Source organism: Protopterus annectens, chromosome 7.part0, assembly GCF_019279795.1.
Source record: "Protopterus annectens isolate FY-2018-M chromosome 7.part0, PAN1.0, whole genome shotgun sequence".
Taxonomy (NCBI): Eukaryota; Metazoa; Chordata; order Ceratodontiformes; family Protopteridae; genus Protopterus; species Protopterus annectens.
Window position 1 is genome coordinate 1,247,901,992 of NC_056739.1, and position 19,796 is coordinate 1,247,921,787.

General features: G+C 37.1%; 1 protein-coding gene across 1 annotated transcript in view; it reads right to left on the minus strand.

The window, feature by feature from the left end:
- The window catches only part of MEGF11 (multiple EGF like domains 11), a 4,956,374-nt gene that overhangs the window by 2,908,991 nt on the left and 2,027,587 nt on the right, over positions 1 to 19,796 (minus strand). Inside the window, 1 exon segment of the mRNA XM_044077861.1 lies at positions 11,942 to 12,042. Coding sequence (XP_043933796.1) covers positions 11,942 to 12,042 — 101 coding nt within the window.

Sequence of the window (19,796 nt, forward strand, 5' to 3'; positions counted from 1 at the left end):
AACAAATCATGCCCCCTAACATCTTGTGCCTTGAGGAGCTGCCCTCTGCCCTATTCTACTACAGACAAATCATGCCCCCTAACATCTTGTGCCTTGAGGAACTGCCCTCTTTGCCTTATTCTACTACAAACAAATCATGCCACCTAACATCTTGTGCCTTGAGGAACTGCCCTCTTTGCCCTATTCTACTACAGACAAATCATGCCCCCTAACATCTTGTGCCTTGAGGAGCTGCTCTCCTTGCCCTATTCTACTATAAACAAATCATGCCCCCTAACATCTTGTGCCTTGAGGAACTGCCCTCTTTGCCCTATTCTACTACAAACAAATTATGCCCCCTAACATCTTATGCCTTGAGGAGCTGCCCTCTTTGCCCTAGTCTGTCTATGCCTATGACAGCACCTCCAGTGATTCATTTTTTTTCATGTTCTCCTTTCTCTTTATGGTTGTAAAACTATGGATTTACAAAATATAAGAAAGGAGACATGGGTAGCAAAGTCAGCTCATTTCTGCAAGAAACATCTTTCTCTCTTCCACCCAGTTGAATCTGTGGTACGTTGTATTCATTTGGTTTTAGCTTTGTCCAGATGTAGTACGATGCACTATAGTGAAACTGATATTTTTCTTTCTTTATTTTTAAGATTGCTTTCCAAGCAGGATAATTACTAATCTCCTTTCTTACAAACATGGTATCTTGCATGCACAGTAAGTTACTTTGCTACATAAGCACATGCAGAATATGGCTATAAAAGAACTTGCTTTATAGATTGTCTGTATATTAAGATATTTCTTTGTATCAAATTATTTTTTTAGTAAATCAGTTAACTAAGTTTTACACACAAATTAAAATGTTTCCATCTATATAAACAGTTAAGAAAAATACAAAAATAAACAGAAAAAGTACTTAATTAAGGTGTAAGAATAAGACTTAGGCTTTATTAAAACCTGAAATACTTATTAAAATGTTACTAAACAGAGAGTATACACACACACACACACACACACAAAACTAACAAGGCAGGAGTGGAAAAATACTTTTTTTTACATTACTGAAGGAATAAATCAGTTCTGTCACACCATCTATTGAATTTAGAGCACAGCACATAGTAACTGAGAAAATTCTGGATGTATACATTGTCACTTCATTACTGAACACTCCTCTTTAATATATATATATATATATATATATATATATATATGTGTGTGTGTGTGTGTGTGTGTGTGTGTGTCCTTTGTTCCTTATTATATACCTACTTCAGCATTTTTCTTTGATATATTTTTATTCAAAATGAGTGATTCTTTTAAAAGGCTACCCACATATTTCATTCAGTACTGTGACAACTAATAATTATTTCATAGTGAAAAATGTAAAATCAGACATATTTGGAGAAAAGGATAACGTAAAAGCCAGAGAAAACAACTGGAAATACACTTCTGGTGTACACTAGCATTTTATAGGAAAACAAAAGCTAATCCTTTTGTGTCATGCAGTCCAAAAATCTGTCTTCCTGCAAAGTTTCTTAAAAGTCAGATGTGTAAGTATTTTTCAAACTCCAATCTTTCCAGAATATACATTGTAAACTAACATCTATGTGGGCTTTCTTAAAGGCTTCACAATTCCATTTTACACTACATTTATAATGATTCAGAGGTATGCAGACTGAAGCAGTACCTAATATGAATAACATGATTAGCTGATACAAGCATGTTTAATAAACTGCAGTTGTTGTTTTAGTCATTTTTAGAATTGCGCCATGAAATGGGGTCCGGGTGAAACTGCATGAGACTGTATTTTCCGTACTCAGAACTGGAAGAGTGAAAGTGCAGAAGACAAAGTTTTATATGATAAGTTCATAGTTGTGTACAATGCAGCATTCCCTTATTGTGAGATACAGTAATCTCAGAATTACTGTACATAAGTGGAAGATGGTTTGTGAACATAATCTTTGGGGGGAGGGGTGGAAGCTGCTAGTGAAAACCCCTCCAGAAATGTTTTACTGGCCTTAAAATGAACTTCAAATTTTGTTGCAATTGTTTTGTATTTGCAGTTAATTTATTTGTTAAAAAAAACAAGCTTAATTAACAAACCATAACAGATTAAAAAAGTCTTCAACTTATATTGCAACAGATGTTGTGACAATCGTATTAATACTTAACTAACCTGTGACAATCATGCACATGGTGGTTATTTTTAGAATAATGGTATGGAAATGTAAAAAAAAAAAGCACTACTGAATTAATAGTTTAGCTTTCACAGTGCTACCTAGGTCAAGTGACTGAACTTTAAAATCCATTTAGACCATTTACTTAACAATTGTTGTCTAACGTGGACTTTGTCTACAGATCTCCAGTTGGTGGACCTCATTAAATAATAGGTCCAGGTTCCAAGTACAGGCAGACCTCTCTTCTTCCACGACCTAGTTATAACTTTTTAGACAAACAAATTCCAACAACCAAAGTACGTTAAGATCATAACCCTTTAACTTAATAGCTAAGATGATTTTGTCAGGCCATAGTACAGTACATTGTAAAAACATCATAATTTGAGTATCAGGAAGGATATGTTAAGACAGTCACAAAATACATGCCTTCAGGTCTCTATTGTACTCTTGTCATATCTACAACAAAATGGAAACACTGTAACAAATATATCTTAAAATCTATCAGGAGTGTAGATGCATTGGAAGAAGTGTTGCCAACCAAAGAATCTTTATTTTCAGGATTTATTAGTATATCACAGAACCAGAGTTTTAGAGGGATAGTCCTATCTATTTTTCTCCAAACTATTCTATTTTCATCGATCAACTTGGACACAATAGTATTTTATATAGAGAGGGCATAGTATCCTTAGGGAAGACTATTCCCCTCTGTCTTTGACAAATCACTTAATCCACCTAGGTCAATTATTTTCCTGATTGTGTCAGTCTTAGCATTGGGATGAAGCTGAAGTAGTTTCTAAATTCAGTGCTCACCTTTATCTCTTAAATTCAATGGTCTAACAGTCGGAAGGACCCTCCCTCATCATTTGCTGTTCCCAGAATAAAATAGAAGCCTGAAAGCTAATCTGATGTAAAACAACATAGAAGGAAGGTCTCCAACCATGAGACATTCTAAAGGAAGGAGACAAGGAATCTGATTATTAATGTTAGCCTTGTTAAAAGCATATATGAAAGTGTTAAATAAATCAACAAATGGGGTGTCTCTCAATTTGTGTGGATCTATGCTCTTCAATTTCATTGTGTTGTATAACAAATTAAGTCCACCCAAGCAAGGGAGCCCACAGGATTTTTTGCAGGGGGGTGCAAACCCAGAGCCCCACCCACATAGCTCTCCCCGCCCCCTGCCAACACAGCCCCGCCCACATCCACCCACCTCAAGCCCCGCCCACACAGCCATTCAAGTGTCCCATTACTTGGCTATTTCTCCCCATTTGCCATAGACACTGTTCAAATCTCTGTGTACATACTGTTTTATGCTTTAGTTCTACAATGATTACAGGCAGTTGGATTTAATTTACAACTTTTATTTCAAACATTATAGCCCAAATACTGATAGACATTTACTAAACCTAAACAAAGCAATAGTCTTACAATGAAAACAGACTTGGCATTAAAGCTTCTCTACTTTTGAAACTCACATTCAATGAAACAGCATTGAAACCCACATTCAAAGAAAATGCATCTGGCCAGTGGCAGATTATTTACCTTTGAACTGTTTTCAAGCAATAGGCTCCTTGCACACTGTTAGGGCCATGCAAAAGTTATTTGATTTACCTGATTGTATTAATTATAATATATAATATATAACTGAATTATATCCCTTGTATTATACAGCAACACTTGTTTGAGTGTGTTTTAAATTTATAGTTTTGAACAATTTTTCCAGTAAGCAATGAAACAAAACATACAAACCAATAATGACAAACTGCCCAATTTAGAACATTTCAACCATAAAAGGCCACTCATTACAATCCACCAATATCAGTCAATACACACAATCTCTGCCGAAGTAAAAGTAATCTGAATAATTCCACATTAAAGATATCTGAAACTAATGAAGAGGTTGTTGCTAGAAAACAACTGTATATTTCAGTGTTTCATCTACAAATTCAGTGCCTGCTGTCAAAGAATAAATTGCCTATGTTAAATTAAAAAATGGTAAGCTGGTATATTGCAATAGAAAATGGATGGCAAGCTGAAAACAGATTCATAGTTATTAGGCATCTCATCCAAATGAGGACATCCTCAGGACTGCAGCATACAAATGTACATGCTGTATGAATAAAACCTCAAGCCTCTACATTAAGATGTAAGTATTCTACTTGTGGTGCTACTAACTACTATAGCTTTAAAACTTTATACCACAATAGAGATACCATTTGCTAAACAAAACAGTTGCACATTGTAAATAGACTTGGCATGAGCAGCAGTAAACTTTGCTTCCCTTAAAACTCACAGTTCCTTGAAAATGCATTTGAAAATAAATTCCACCTGCTAACTCTAACTTGGGCATTTCACTGTGTGTGTCTCTCTCTCACACAAACATACCACACCCCTCAACCTTAGTGCAAGAAGTCTGGACAAAGCCTAAAATAAATAGGGACAGATTATAAATATGGCTGTCATAAACTTAGAAAATTGCAAGAGTAACAGGATTTGTGTTAGTATGCATTTTTCTAAATGATATGACGTCTAAAACTGAAATCTCATTATTTAGCAACTTCAGTCCTTTTCAGGAGGAATATGGGGCAAAAATCTGGACATTCTGCAAAAACCTGGACAGCTGAGGGGTATGCTACCTCCCTCTTACACACACACACACACACACACACACACACACACACACACACACACACACACACACACACACACACCAAAGAATTCTGGTCAGGCTTGAATTAGTTCTGTAATGTGGGGATGTGAGTGGGCAAATTTGATATGTCAAAAACTTGTCAATAATTATAAATAATGATAGCATAACTGAAGATGGAAGGCGGACATTTATTTTGGTTGGAAGAATGGAAGAAAAAGTGGAAGAGAGGAGCATGCTCCTGATGTTGTGGGCATAGTGGATAAACGGTTGTCTAGCTAAACATAGAAAGGTAATGAAACAGAAAATTCTTTAAGAAGGAGGGAAGGAAATCTTAAAGTGGCAAAGATACTCAACAAGGAGAATAAATTTGTAGGGTATGGAAACAGTATAGAGGAAGATACTCAAGCTGACTTTTAAGAAGGGTAGTCTGAAAGAAGAGCTAAGGAGAAGTTAAAAGGAGGAAAGGGTGTGTGAGGTTACTGTACAAACTTATAATATTTAGAACATTTATTAGCAGCTTACAAAGTGGATAATTTATTGTATTTATCCTTTTTTGTCAGGATTAGTTCTAGTAGCCTATTAGCTTTTTTAAGGGAGATATGGTATTTCTTATACAAGGGAAAATTTGTCCAGAGTATCAGGGAACTGCACCTACTATTTTCAATAGGTGGAATGGGATCTTTTATATTCACCTGAGGTATCACTAACTCAGTCAGATGGGATCTTAGTTTAATGTTCCTTCCAAAGTATAACACACACTCAGGAATGCAGCACCTCTCCAGCACTGTACTGTAGTGTCAGCAATCTAGTTACCTAGAGTGGAAATAGAACCCACAGCCTTCTGGTCTTCTGCATCAAAGGAAAGTGTGCTACCTGATGTATTACTGACACTGATAACATAGGTTCATTAAAGAGCTGCATCTGTACTGAATACATGCTTTTGTTTTCATCCTTATGGATGACAGTTGTAATGAAAGACTCAAACTTTAGAAAATCATTATATGACTTGGTTAAGGAAAGTCACAGCTATGGAAAACTGCAAATGAGAATGTCTAGATAAGATTTTTGAGATTTTTCTCCCTCCCCATCACTGTACGCCTTCCTACCCAGTGCCACGCCACATGGCCATCTCCAGGTCTGCGGATGCATCTTCAACCGTCTCCGAAAGGGCTCCTAATGACAAGAACTTGAGGTTGTCCTGTGGGATCTGACCATTCACATCCACCAGGGGGGTCTATTAAATTTTTTATCATCTACCTCTGATGCTTTCCCCCTCCACTTGGTCCCCTGTGGTACATGGTAGCACCCATTTCAACCTGCCACTACATCAGACACCTAATTGAACCTGAGTCGCCTGGACTGTATTGAGGGTTTTATCCATCTATGCCACTAGCTAGATAATATGTTTCTGCGCACTGACTAATATAAGATAATAATCAGAGTTGCATATTTTAACTCATAAATATTTATTTATTTAACGTGTTTTCCAGGAAAGTCCAAATTGGAACAAGCCAATTTTCAGTAGAAGCCTGGGGAAAAACGCTCCAGATACATGTCTTTGTGACATGGGAGGAAACCACAGCACCCAGAGGAAGCCCACACAAACACAGGGAGGACATGCACACTCCACAGAGAAGGCACCCTGCCAAGAATCAAACTGGAGACCTCTTGCTGTGAGGTGACAATGCAAACCACTGCACCACTGCACTGTCCATTCATACTTGATAACCACCTCCTGTTCATATTTTAATTTAACAAAGCAAAAGCATATCAATTTACACCCATTAGTATTAGAAAATACAGCAAACAAAAAATAAATGCCTATATGCATATTTAAAATTATTCCAGCAAATGGAAAAAGAAACCCTTTACTGTGTATGACCTTAATGCATTGTATACATAATATCACATAAATATACATGCAGAATTCATTTCTTTTACTGTCACAAAATGGAACTGCACTGGAAAGTACTTCATTTTTACCAGGCCTGTGAGTCAGCATTATAATGAACTGACTTTCTTGTCAACAGGACAGGATTACAAACTCATAATACTACAGAAGTCCTATATGCCTACTTAAGCTGTGAAACACAGCCCTCATGTCACTGAGATAGGAGTGAAATTAAATAATCTGTTTGAAGTTTATTAAAATGCCATGCTGGAAACTTGTGAAGCCTATCTGCTGTCTCCTTTACAAGATAATGGAGAGAAATAGGAGCAGGAAACAGGGAGAGATCTGCGTGTGAAATGAGTGACATCCATCTTTAAAAAGTTATACTCGAAAAAAGGAAATGAAACTAAAGGACCTGCAAATATTTGTCATTCTTGCTTTCATGCTATCTTCAATCTGTGCTATTTCAGGTAGGCATTTTTAAGTTTCTACAATATACTTTGGAAAGTTTTTGAAGCTGTATCAATTTTCATTAGGATAGAATCCTTTCACATTTGGATACATGGATAGGCTTCCTATATTCTGAGACATATTTAATACTCAGTAAATAATTTTAAAGTGCACCTTTTTTTAATTTACATAGTCCATTTGCCTTTCATTTGGAAAATAAAACATTTTCTTTACAAGATATATGTTTGGACCACTTCTTCTAAATTTATGAACAAAAGCATCATATCTACCTTTTCTTTTATGTTTGCTAAAATGTAATTGATACAAGGCTTTTTGCATTCTTTCATACATTAGTAAAAAACACCACAAAACCAAGGTAAAATAAATCCACCAAATAAGAACCTCGCATGGACCAAAAAAATCAGCGGGGTTACCGGAAAATTAGCGTATCAAACTATTTATTGACCACTTTCGTCAAAAGACTTCTTCTGAAGTATGCTACCTCCCTCTTACACACACACACACACACACACACACACACACACACTATACTAAGAGTGCACCATGTTTAAAGTAGCATATCCTCAAGATCAGTGTGGAGTCAAACAAAACAAAATTTGTCTCAAAGGATCTTGAAAATAAAATTAGTGTATTTCTAGTCACTTAAAAATGTTTAAAATACAAATCTGGAAAAAATTGTATTATACGTTACTATGGACTGCTATAGGAGGCAGGACCTGCAGAGATGTTAATTCAATACAGCATAGCAAAAGCCTTCCATTAGTGCTCAAAATGATTTGGAATAAAACAGAAAGTGTTGGTCCTCTCTCTCTGCTCACCACTGTAAAAATGGACTATACCAAAGTACAAACAATCCAGTTAAATTAGAACAAACATATGCTACCTGACTATATGTAAGAATGTCTTGGCACTAAAAAATATTTAAGGATTTGGAAATCACTTGAATCCAGCACCTTAAGCCATAAAATCTGGTGTACTGTGGAAGTGTGTGTGTGTGTGTGTGTGGGGGGGGGGGGATGCAAAAAAAATTTTTACCTTTCCTTATTCAAGAAGCAATTGGGGTGCTTAATTTTAGAAATAGTGTCTGAACAAGGCCATATCCAACCCAGAATTGAAAAAAATTCCATGAGAACTGCTCTAGGGATCTAAACCTCACCACAACGATAAATAGGATGCGCTGGAGGGACAGATTCCTGTCCCAGAGACTCCCCATGCATTGGAACAGGATTCCAATCTACATTAGGCAGAGCCCCTCACTAACACTCTTCAAGAGAAACCTTGACGAGTGGATGGGAAACATTAAATTTACCCTGGGGATCACTGCAGCGGCTCTGCTGGACAGAGGCACAGGGAACTAATCTAAGGGGGCAGCAAAAGCCAACACATTCTGGCTAGGCTTATAGATGCCCTCGGGCAGATAGCAGTGTACAAGTGCCTTCATATCAACAGATGTATGTAAAATCTAGGAAAGAAGTAATCAAAAGGATGTGACATGGTTGCACAACAATGTCAGTAACTTGCATATAGGCTAGAAGAGGAATGATGGGTAAAAATAATGCAGAAAATCCGTTGGTCATAGTTTTGTTATTTTCAAAAAAATAAATAATAAAATAAAAAAAGGCTGAGTGCAATGGTCTCCATGGTTACTGTCATTCAGATGATATTTTTTCAACTGATACTTAAACAGCAATGATAAAACAAAACACATTTAATGAAGGTGAAATAGCTACTAGTTGCAGCCTCTGCCTGAAACTGGCTAAGCCTACTTCACTGGCTCAAAAGTACTGATGGATGGATCAAGCAGGAAAAGTCATCTAGACAACCAAGGGAGTTTTGCACTATGGAAAGCACAAGCTGTCTGCAAAGTAGCATTCTGATGCAGGCAATGTAAATTATACCAAAGTGACAGTGTAAGTAAATGGATGTAATTATCCTTACTTTACCTCTGCCAATGTTGGATCTCATAACCAAATGGAGCATCATTAACACTTTTCATGCCAGAATTAAAAGAAAGTGCGAGAAAAGCCAGCAGCATACCCCTGCAGGTGCAAACAATGAAAAGAGAAAGGAAGGAGAAAAAAAAAAAAAAGACAGATCCACAAAAGGCTTCTCAAAAACCAGAAAAAAAAAATAACCTTACTGAAAATCTGAAGAGCTTTCCATACTCATTCAAATAAAATCAACTAAATCCTTAAGAAAAAAAATTTAAATACTGAAGTCAATGAAATAGAAAACAGTAGTAAGAGGTGCATCACGCCTTCCTCCAAGACTTAGTACCCTTTCTTCCACACACACATACACATCACTGTCCCATCTTCCATCCAACTACTCACTCTGAAAGTGTCCCATCTTCCGTCCATTTCAGTTTCCGCGCGGCGTGCTCCTAAGTATCCGTCCATCCATCGTGCTTGTGAACCCGAAACCGTCCGTGTCCCGCCTCCATCTTCAGTGAAGTCCGTCTCAGTTCCCGCTTGCGAACCCGAAACCGAAACCGTCCGTGTCAGTTCCCGCTCGCTGAGCGATGTCGTCAGCACACCCGCGACTGGACTTCTTTCTTCTTAAAGAAGAATGCGCCCAAAAAAAAAAAAAAAAAACTTTTTTTTAAACTAGTCAGCCTATTCCAGGGGGGTGCAAGTGCACCCCCTTGCACCTGCCTGCGGGCGCCCTTGCACCCAAGTAACCCAAGACCATTTACTTCCAGCAAGCAGTTATGTGAGGAGAAAGCAATCCCTACAGTATCTTCAACTTGGCAGCTTATTTAAAAACTAGGAAACAGAGTCAAACTGAGCAGGTAAAAACTGGTTCAATAACAAATTCAAAAGCAGCAAGTAGAAAAAAGGACCAGCTAACACATCACTGTATAAAACACTTGTTCAAGCCAAAAAATAAAAACAATAAAAAATAAAAAATATAACAGATGAGCACTTTCACACCAAAGGTACTCCATCAGACTTAAAAACAAACTAACAAACAGTGCTTAAATACAGCCAGGAAAGTTCAAAATCACCTAGTCAAGTTACGTGACTTCAACTAGGGTTTTAAAGGTATATGTTCATTTAGTCCTTTCCTTTTGTCAGATTGTAAAATTAACATCCATTTAACTTCTAAGCATTCTGTTTTTGTCTTAATATCACCTCCTCTGGATCCTACATTCAATAATTCCAAAGTTAAAAACATAAAAGAGTGTTCAATACCAGTGTTACAAATATGTTTATATAAAGCATTTCTCCTACTGTCACATCAGCTTATTTCAAACAAGTGCTCCCTAATACAAGAGAGAGAGAGAGAGAGAGTCTGTGCAGACATTAAATACTTATCAAACTTATATATTGGATGTAAAATACTTCCTCCAGCAACAGTTATATATGCTACAGCAAGTTTGAAGCATTAGGAAGGGGAACTACTTTATATCAAAAATATTCAAAACATATATGGTAATTAAAATAAAAAAACAAACAAACAGATACAAAACAATTTAGCAGATAGTCCATTCTCTAAGTACAATATTGTCCTTCAGGATGTGTGCTATTGTGTAAATAAGGCCTTTCCAGGAGTGAAGAGGTCATCCACCTGCAATGTCAAGCCTCAAAACAACCGTGGGTGGGCATTATTTACATAATATAAAGCCTCCAGGTTCACTATACATGCCAAACATTCCACCCATCACTGTACTGCTCTATGCTCCTTTAAGTGGCTTGAAAACCCACACTATCTCTCCTATCTGCAACTCACAACTGCACATGAATGAATTTACAAGCCCTCAGCTTGCTCTGCCCTCGCCTCTTTCTTCAGTCACCATCTACCTAATAGGTCTCTCAGGTCTGAAAATCAACTCCTCTTGCAGGTACACAAGCCCAGTCTTCCTGCCAACCAGCTTCTTTATACTTTTTCTATAGCCAAATCCTGGAATGCTTTCCCACTATCGATTAGATCAATTCAAAAGTTCTTTACAAGCCTGTCTCTCTTCTTCTTGGATCTGCTCTTACACCATTCCACCATCCTTTAAAACTTGACTTATCCTACTCTTTGTATGCATTCATATTTCCACTTCCTCCTTCTATTGTGTTCTTCTTCATACCTTTTTTAATGACCTCTAACCAGACAATGGTGTGCACCTACTTCCTGTACTGAAGAAGTGTTATACATTGGTAGCCTTTACATTTGATATGCTATTCTTTACATCTGATTTCATTTATTTACATTGTTAGCCTTTACATTTGATTTGTCTCCAGTGTATTATGTTTGTTTTTATTGTACTATTGCCTCTTCCTTTTTTTACTGTAACTTATTCTTAATTACTTCTTCATGTGTATGTTTATTCACCTTTGCAACTGTTACATATCCATGTTCATGTATTGATTGTGGAGCTTTTCTCCCCAGGCCTCCACTGAAAATGGGCTTTTATTGGTCCAGTGGACTATCCCAGTAAACTGATAACAATAATTAAATAAATAAATAATAACACACACCCTGTCTGGCATTATTGCTTGCCTGGGAATTAGAATATAATGGCTATCCTACACAGGCAACTATATGAACACATACTCTTATATGATATATATTAACAAATAGATCAAACATTAACTGTCTTGAAAAAAAAAACAAGATATGTTCTGAAAACACTCAGTCCTCTGTAGTTAAAAAAGAAAATAAAAAATGCTCCCAAAGTTTATGAAGGGAAGGCAAGGAACAAGAAGAATTCAGCATTAAAATAATCTTGGCATTTTGATTAAAGAAAAAAAAAAGAAAACTATAAAAGTTACATACGAATACAGAAATCTCCATTTTCGTAATATCCAGGGCAGCATTGGGATCTTCTCCTGTACATAGTTCTCAGTCCTCTTCGATAGGCTGTTTTGTAGCTAATTCTATCAAAAAAAGACATCTGTTTTTATCAGAGTATGTAAGACACTGTCTGAATACAGTATGCATCATATAATACTTGGCATAACAGCTAATGCACAAAAAGCTATGCAATTTCCTGACTGTATGAAGTGCAATCTGATTTAATAGTCTGAGGATTGTTATGAGTCATTCTCCATTGCAAGACTACCTGCTAATTGGCAATCATCAACCATCCAAAAATAAGGACATGAAACTAGATGTAAAAGAATATTTGAACCCCAGAACTAAATTTAATCTAATGCAGACTTAATTCAGTATAACACATTAGGATGGTCACATTCTTGTTTTTGACATGTCATTCTATTGTATTTATACTATAAATATGAGTAAGAAATTTAAACTAGGGAAATTCCATTAATTTTACTGCATGCATTAAATAACTTTCTAGTTATCACTAGGAAGTTGTTTTATATTTATAAAAAAACATCTGTAAGAATACTGATGTAGAAGACATAGTGGGTAAGCTAGTGAGATGGAATCTATAATGTGCAGAACTGAGTTCAATTCCAACAGTCACTACCTGCAAACATTACCACTGAGTAATTTATTCAATGGATATACAACTCATAGTCACCACTGAAAACATGCAATGACATGGTCCAGGTTCTCCAAGGACCAGAACATATAACATGGCATGAATAAATACTCAGAATGCATAGTAACGCTATAAATACTCTTCTGCACATATACGCTCTTCCCCTCCAAATTGTCATATGTCAAGTATACAGGATATATAAACACACAGCTCTCTTGCCTTCATCTTATGCTAACAGATCCACAAAACTCTGACAGCATAGAATACACCCCTTCCAACACTGTAGTCACGGCTCAGGCATTCTCTGGGTATAGTGTACCAAATCACCATTTTGTTGTCATTTTACAGACAGATAGTTAATGTATATTAAAGCCTTCTACTATCTCACTCCTATTTATCTGCCTGTGCAGTATAAATGATGTACAGTATCAACGCATTTGTTTATATAAGTTATAGCCTTGATCCACTGACTAATTCATAAAAATGCTATGACTTAGAACTCATTTAGATACTGCTAGAGTACTGAACAGCAAACATCCCATGTGAATGAAGTATTAGGATTTGGAACTCAACATGGGATCTTTGGGATGTGCTTGGCACTATCCAGGAGGACACATTTTTCTAAACAGGTCTGCTCTTTTGGGGGAGTGGGGGAGTTAGTAACACACTAGCTGTACTTTGTCAGAACTTCAGCTGTCTTAAGGATGTATCCATGAAACATTTTCTTTGACCCTAAGACTATCTAACTGCATTGTCAGAGAGAGGTTCAGTAGAACCCTTGCATCATGATGGCTTCAGTTCAGCCTGCAGAGATTGGCGGTGAAGACATCCACAGCTGTACAGCTCCCTTAACTTCTCTGACTCATGCTGTTCTTCATGATACTGCTGCATTAAAAGAAATGAGCTACAAACAGGAATCATGGCTTCCGACCAGTGCTGAAACTTTCAGTCCATATCACACCAAGCTATGTTCACAAAAGCAATCTGCTGTGACATATTCCATACAAACTGCAGGCCTACAGGTCAAAACATGTAAGACCGACCTGAAGCACGATGATCTAAGAATAGGAATGGCAGAAACAATGTAAAGATTGTAGGCCTGCCTGAGGGCATGGAAAGCAGCAGCCCATGGGACTTTCTGAGAGGGAGAGAGATGGAAATGATTTTAGGACAACCAACCCCTTACAGTTAAGCGAGTACCTAAAGTGATGGCAAAAATATATCGTCTAACCTCCCACAACACTTGCAAGACACGACAAAGGTATACCCCAGCCTGAGAATAATTAAAATTGCCCTTGTTGTGTCTGTAAATGTATTTATTTCTGACAAGTTGGAATAATACCCACACAAATGAAATAGTTGGTTTCTTTGAAACTGAAAGATTCTGTACCTACTCGATCCCGTGGAAGGAGCGGATAAGATTATGAGCATTCATTCCTTTGGATTACTATATGGTGTACAATGCAATTGTTATAGGTCTGTACTGTTTGTTCTGTGTTGTCATTTCAGACCAATACATTCTACCTTTTGGTCTTTCTGTTTTATTTCCCTAGACTTGCTTTATGTTTCTTAATTTATTTTCTGTCAGTTGGAAAGTATTACTTTACCAGAGCTGAACATTAAGCCCTGGACAGAAATACGTTTTTTAGTTAAACAAAGATATACTGAATGTGTTTCCCTATAGATGACTTTTACTCAGTCCAGCTTTAATAAACAGCAACATCATTTAATAGTCACAAGTTACAGTTTTAAATTAATGTCACTACACCTCTTTAAATTCTTTTTCTGTCATTACTAATGGGACTATTACTAGTTCTTGTAACATTTTTCCTTCTTTTTTGGTCAATATGTTCTATCAGCGTGGTCATACAGTATCTGTTATGTATAATGACTTGCCTTGCCTTACATTTCACGTTCATATCACATTTTTATAGACATGATGGCATAATCTAGAATCTCTGATGTTCCTTATACAAACACTTTCCAAATATGCTTTCAAAAGGGCTCTATCCATCTGATTTTTTTTAACCATAATTATATCCACTGAATTTCACATACCATATACTATTCCTAAAAGTTCTTCTTCTATGTGAGTAGAGCTCTTCTGTGCATCTGTAAATGCTCTTAACCCATAGACCGTTGGTCTATTATTTTGTAAGATCACAGTTCCTATAAACTTTAATCTGGTATTTGATATCAACACAACTGTCTTATTCTTATCACTGTATTTTTTGTGCTCCTGCATCCTAGTTTCTTAAACATATCAAAATTCTAAACTGTTGACTGTTTAATTCACTGTTAATGTCTGTTTGCACAGCTTTGACTGAGAAATTGCTATCACAAGCATAATAGATACAACCCTTGGAAGATACTGCAGCATTCCTAGAAAACTCAGTGATTCATACTTGTTTTCTGGACTTAAGCCTACAATAATGTATGCCTGTTTTTTGCTTCATTATTTCTTATACCACAAATTATTCAATCTCTTAAAGATGCACTAGGTAACTCAGCAAATGTGCAGTCTGGCTTTGCGCTTCAGCTGAGTAACATAGCATTTTTAGGTTCATAGGTTTATAAGTACTAGGTTAGCTGCTCTTGTGGACCATTATAGGTCTAGACAATTTCCTCTTCGATGCTCGAATTATGCTGTCCCATTTGGATATAGATTGTCTTGATATTCAGAATACTTGATCAGAACTCTAGACCAACAGTTGAAGATTGCTGCCTTAGTACCGTTTCTTTTTCCATGTATACATTATCTGTAAGTCTGGATCTAAGATGTATCATGATTTTGCAGTATTCTTTTCTGTATTTCTCCACCTACTGTGCATATAATTTATCAGTATATTTCTCTGTCCGTATTTGCTTAATAATAATCATTCAGCAAGTCTAAATAAAATAAATATTTAGGTTTTTGTAATGGGCTTTTATCAGAGGTAGGGAGAATGAGGTATGGAAAGGAAATGGGGGCACAAAAAAGAGAGACATGAGGTGCAGGATCATAAATACAATGTAGTCTGTAATGCATGTACTTATAGGTTCATAGGTAAGCATTAGGCTATCTGCCTTTGTGGGTCATTGTAAGCCAAGCCATTTTCACTCTTTGTGCCCAAAATAACCCATCCCATTTGGTGATAGACTATCCTTATCCATCCCTTGGTCAATAATTATATGTTCCCCATAATGATAATAACTGGCATAATTCCAGTAGCAATTTGAGGGGATCCATGCATGGGATAAAGCATTTCAGAGCTGACCCTGTCCATTAGTAATACAGTGGGCAGTCCTGGGGTAGATTTTCTGATTCCCATCCATAGATCTAAGTTGCACTTGAACATAGACAGGGATGAACTTTGTTTTATTCAGATAGGGTGTCTGTCCCACAGCAGCTGTATCCTCTGCAAGATGTTCCTGTCCCTATAAACTATTCTGTTGATGTTGCAGAAGAGGTTTAGATCCCTTGACCAAGTATTTCTGATGCCATTCGACTTGCTGATATGCAGAAAGTCTGTCAGTAATGGGTTTGCGGATACCTTGCATGACAGACACAGATCACCTCTTAGCAGTCTGTTGGATACAGACTATGGGGTCAGGGCTTTGAGTTGGTCCATGCAAAACATGCTGCTTAGACCTGTATCCTTTTAGTAAGGCATCTCTGTGGATATTGCAGTTGTTCCATGTGTCTGGACATCTTGGAAGCACCTTTTGCTCTTGTAAAGAATAAGTGTCTAACAAATGGCAGATTTTTTCTCAGCTAATAATAATTACTGAATGTATCTCAAGTACTACGATTTTGTCTTTCTTATCTGCTAGAAAAGTAAAACTTTTACATGCAGTTATTGTTTCTTCTTCAATGACAAGCAGGGATGTAGTACAATTAACATTTCAGGCCTATTTGGCTAATCCACTCATAGTGAAGAATACAATGAACATTTGGATTCAAAGCTTCTTTTCATCCAAATTTCTTTACAGTGGAAAAAATTGGGGGTGCAAAGTAAAGTAAAGTTGTGAAATCAAACTTAACATAACAGTAGATGTTCAAATAGACTATTTCTGCAGTAGCCTTAGCCTTATGGTGACAACCTGCCTAGGATATAACAGCTGGTCAGCTTCCAAAGCTTAACGGCAACTTCCATGTGCTCAGACTGTTAACAGCATGATAGGAGCAGGAGAAAATAAGCAGTGTGGGCAGCATGCCCTTCACAGCCTTCATGTAACCTTTAAGAGGGAGTCTAGTGCCCTGAAAGAGGTTGTGATGCCCATGCCCTGTACCAGCAATCAAGGAGCCTCAATCCTACCACCAACACCAGTGAGGGGTGTCCATATAGGGAATGGATAATAAATAGACACACAGTAAAGTACAATTCCCCTTAAGAGCACACAAAGATCACAGACAGTCTGGGGCTGGTTTCTCCCTTTCTCTCCAGGTCCCCAATCAGACTCCCCACTGGCACCACTGTAGGGTCCAGATCTCAGCCTAGTGGGCAAGCTAAAACCTCCAGCACCCACTCTGTCCAACCAGTGCTTTGTGTCCCTGCTCAAGTAGCTGGCACACACACACACACACACACACACACACACACACACACACACACACACACACACACACACTTTGGGATAAGAGTTTTATACAACCACACAGACACTCCTAGGGAAGTTTGGCACAGGTTCTCCAGCTGTAACCCTTTTTCCCAGTCTATATGGTAGTACCAGCTGCCGCCACCCAGTAATATTTATCAGCTACTCAAAGGTCCTTAAAAGGGTGTCCAATTATTACTGTGCAATATTATTATCCAAATGGTAAGTGTGACTGAACAGTCAAGGCTTATTAGAGTGACTTGGTACAATATCACTATATACATGCAATGTACTCTAGAGCTTAAATTAACTCTACATAAAACAGCCACAGTTGAAAGGTTTAAAATATTTAATAATAAATAATAAAAACACAAGACAATACTTCTTATTAAACAGTGCTAGTCAAGAGTTCAGAGATCACAGAGAAATACTTAAAATAATACAATAGCAAAAGTTCTGACATCACAGAAAAACAAACTAGTCTAATCTTCCTATTTCCTAGCTATATCTGAAAGAAAACACAGTTCTAAATAACTTACATCTAGAGCAAGACAGTGCTGGTGATGTTGGATGTTCTCAAGACAAAATGCTCTGAGCTCTCTGATTCTCTCTCTTTAAATTGATAACAAAGAGCTGCTTCACATGACATCATTCTTCACACTTCTCTGACAGAAACTACATTTACATTATTTACACATGGTCAGAAACCAGAGCAATAAAGGACATTTATACATGTAAATTCTAGCCATTAACTCTGGTGTTAAAACAATAGGCAGGATGCCTCCCTTTAGACATATCGGCACCAAATTTTGACATCAAAGACAGTCATAAAATGCTTGATTTAGCTTTCTTACAGCAGAGTGCACTGTTGTTACATTTTTGCAGTTCAATATCCAATGCAGTCTTTTCACATTTAAGAGAACAAACCTGTGGCTTACATTAATATTTACAAATGACAGAATTATCTACAAAATTCTATCTGGCTAGGCTGGCAGCCTTCACCTATCTTCACATAGGTCAATTCTAGGTAAATAAAATCAATGCCCACACTTGATAACCAAATTTACACAAAAATAAGTGGGATGGAAGGAGGGAGTGCTATTGCAGCAATGATCTATCCAAATATCTGCTGATATGGTAAGTTTTACTTATACAACTGCTCTATGTTCATCATTAGATCACTGCTACAGTATCATACCATAGCTTACAATGTTTTAAATATCAAGGATGAAGATCCAGGAATCCCTGGAGAATGGTCTAAGCAAACCCTGTTCTAAACCTGGAAAGCAAATCTAGTTTCTAGCATTTTGCAAATGTATGTAAAGAAGACAGAGCTACTACCTCTAGAATACTTTTAGAGTCCACCCCTTTCCAAAAAGCCACTAAAAAAGGCTAAGGTGCTAGTAGAATGTGCCTTAAACCTGTCTAAAATTTACTCGTTATGGTAGCAATAACAAAAGGAAATAGCATGGGAAAACCATATGAAATTGTTTTGATACTGGTTGTCTTTTTTTGCCATCATAACAAATGAATAACTATTCAAAATTTCTGAAGGTTTTCATTATGTTAGAGATATTATCTGAGTTATCTGAGTTGCCTATGTCCTTTCTCCCTCATTTTTAAGTTCTGGAAAGAAGATGAGTGGATGAATACTTCAGTTCAAACTATTCTTGGATACCACTATAGGCATGAACAAAGTATTCATTCTGAAGAAACCCTGTCTTTGTGGAAAATGAGATAAGGTTGACCCATATTTAGTGCTTGCAAATCAGACACTCTTCTTGCAGAAATCAGAGCAGTCATTAACACTGTTTCCATGTTAAGAACCTCAAATCAACCTGAGGAGCTGGTTCAAATGAAGCAAGAGCTAATTCTTCTAAAACAACATTAAGATCCCAATGAAGAAACAGCTGTTTTCTAGGTAGACAGGTATGGAATACTCCTTTCAAAAACATCTTAACAGGGGATTGTATTAAAAGAGGGGGGATCCATGGGCAGACATGCTGAAATGGCTGACATATGAACCTTGACAGAGGTGTAAGAAAGGCAGGAGGATAACAGCTCCAACAAATATTGTAGAACCAAAGAATCACTACCTTTAAAATGGTCTTGATTCTTAACATGGCACCAGCTCAAAAATCTTTTATGGTACTAATTAGAGAATCATTCCTATTTGCTAATATATATGGCCTATGGGCGCAGGTTTCTTTGCCTCCTTTAATACCTGATGCACTTCCTCAGGAAAAGGGCAGCTAAAAGGTATTACAACTATATCATACAGGAAGTTAGTTGAAGTTGCTTCAAGTTTGGGTGTAAAAACATCCCCTCTCATGAGTAGATCCAGTCTCTGAGGAAGTTTGTGATGATTGTCCTTGGAGATTTCCAAAATTTAGGAAAACCACTGTTGTTTGGCCAAGAAGGAAGTCACAATAATGATAGTTGGAGAGCCCTTCTGAATCTTCATAATGACCCTGGATATCAGTGGAAAGTGTGAAAAGGCTTAAATGAGCATCCCTGTCCAAGGAAATGAGACTGCATTTGTTTTCCAGGCCTGCTTGCATTGTGTCCTATAGCAAAATTTTGTCAGTTGTTTGTTGTGAATGA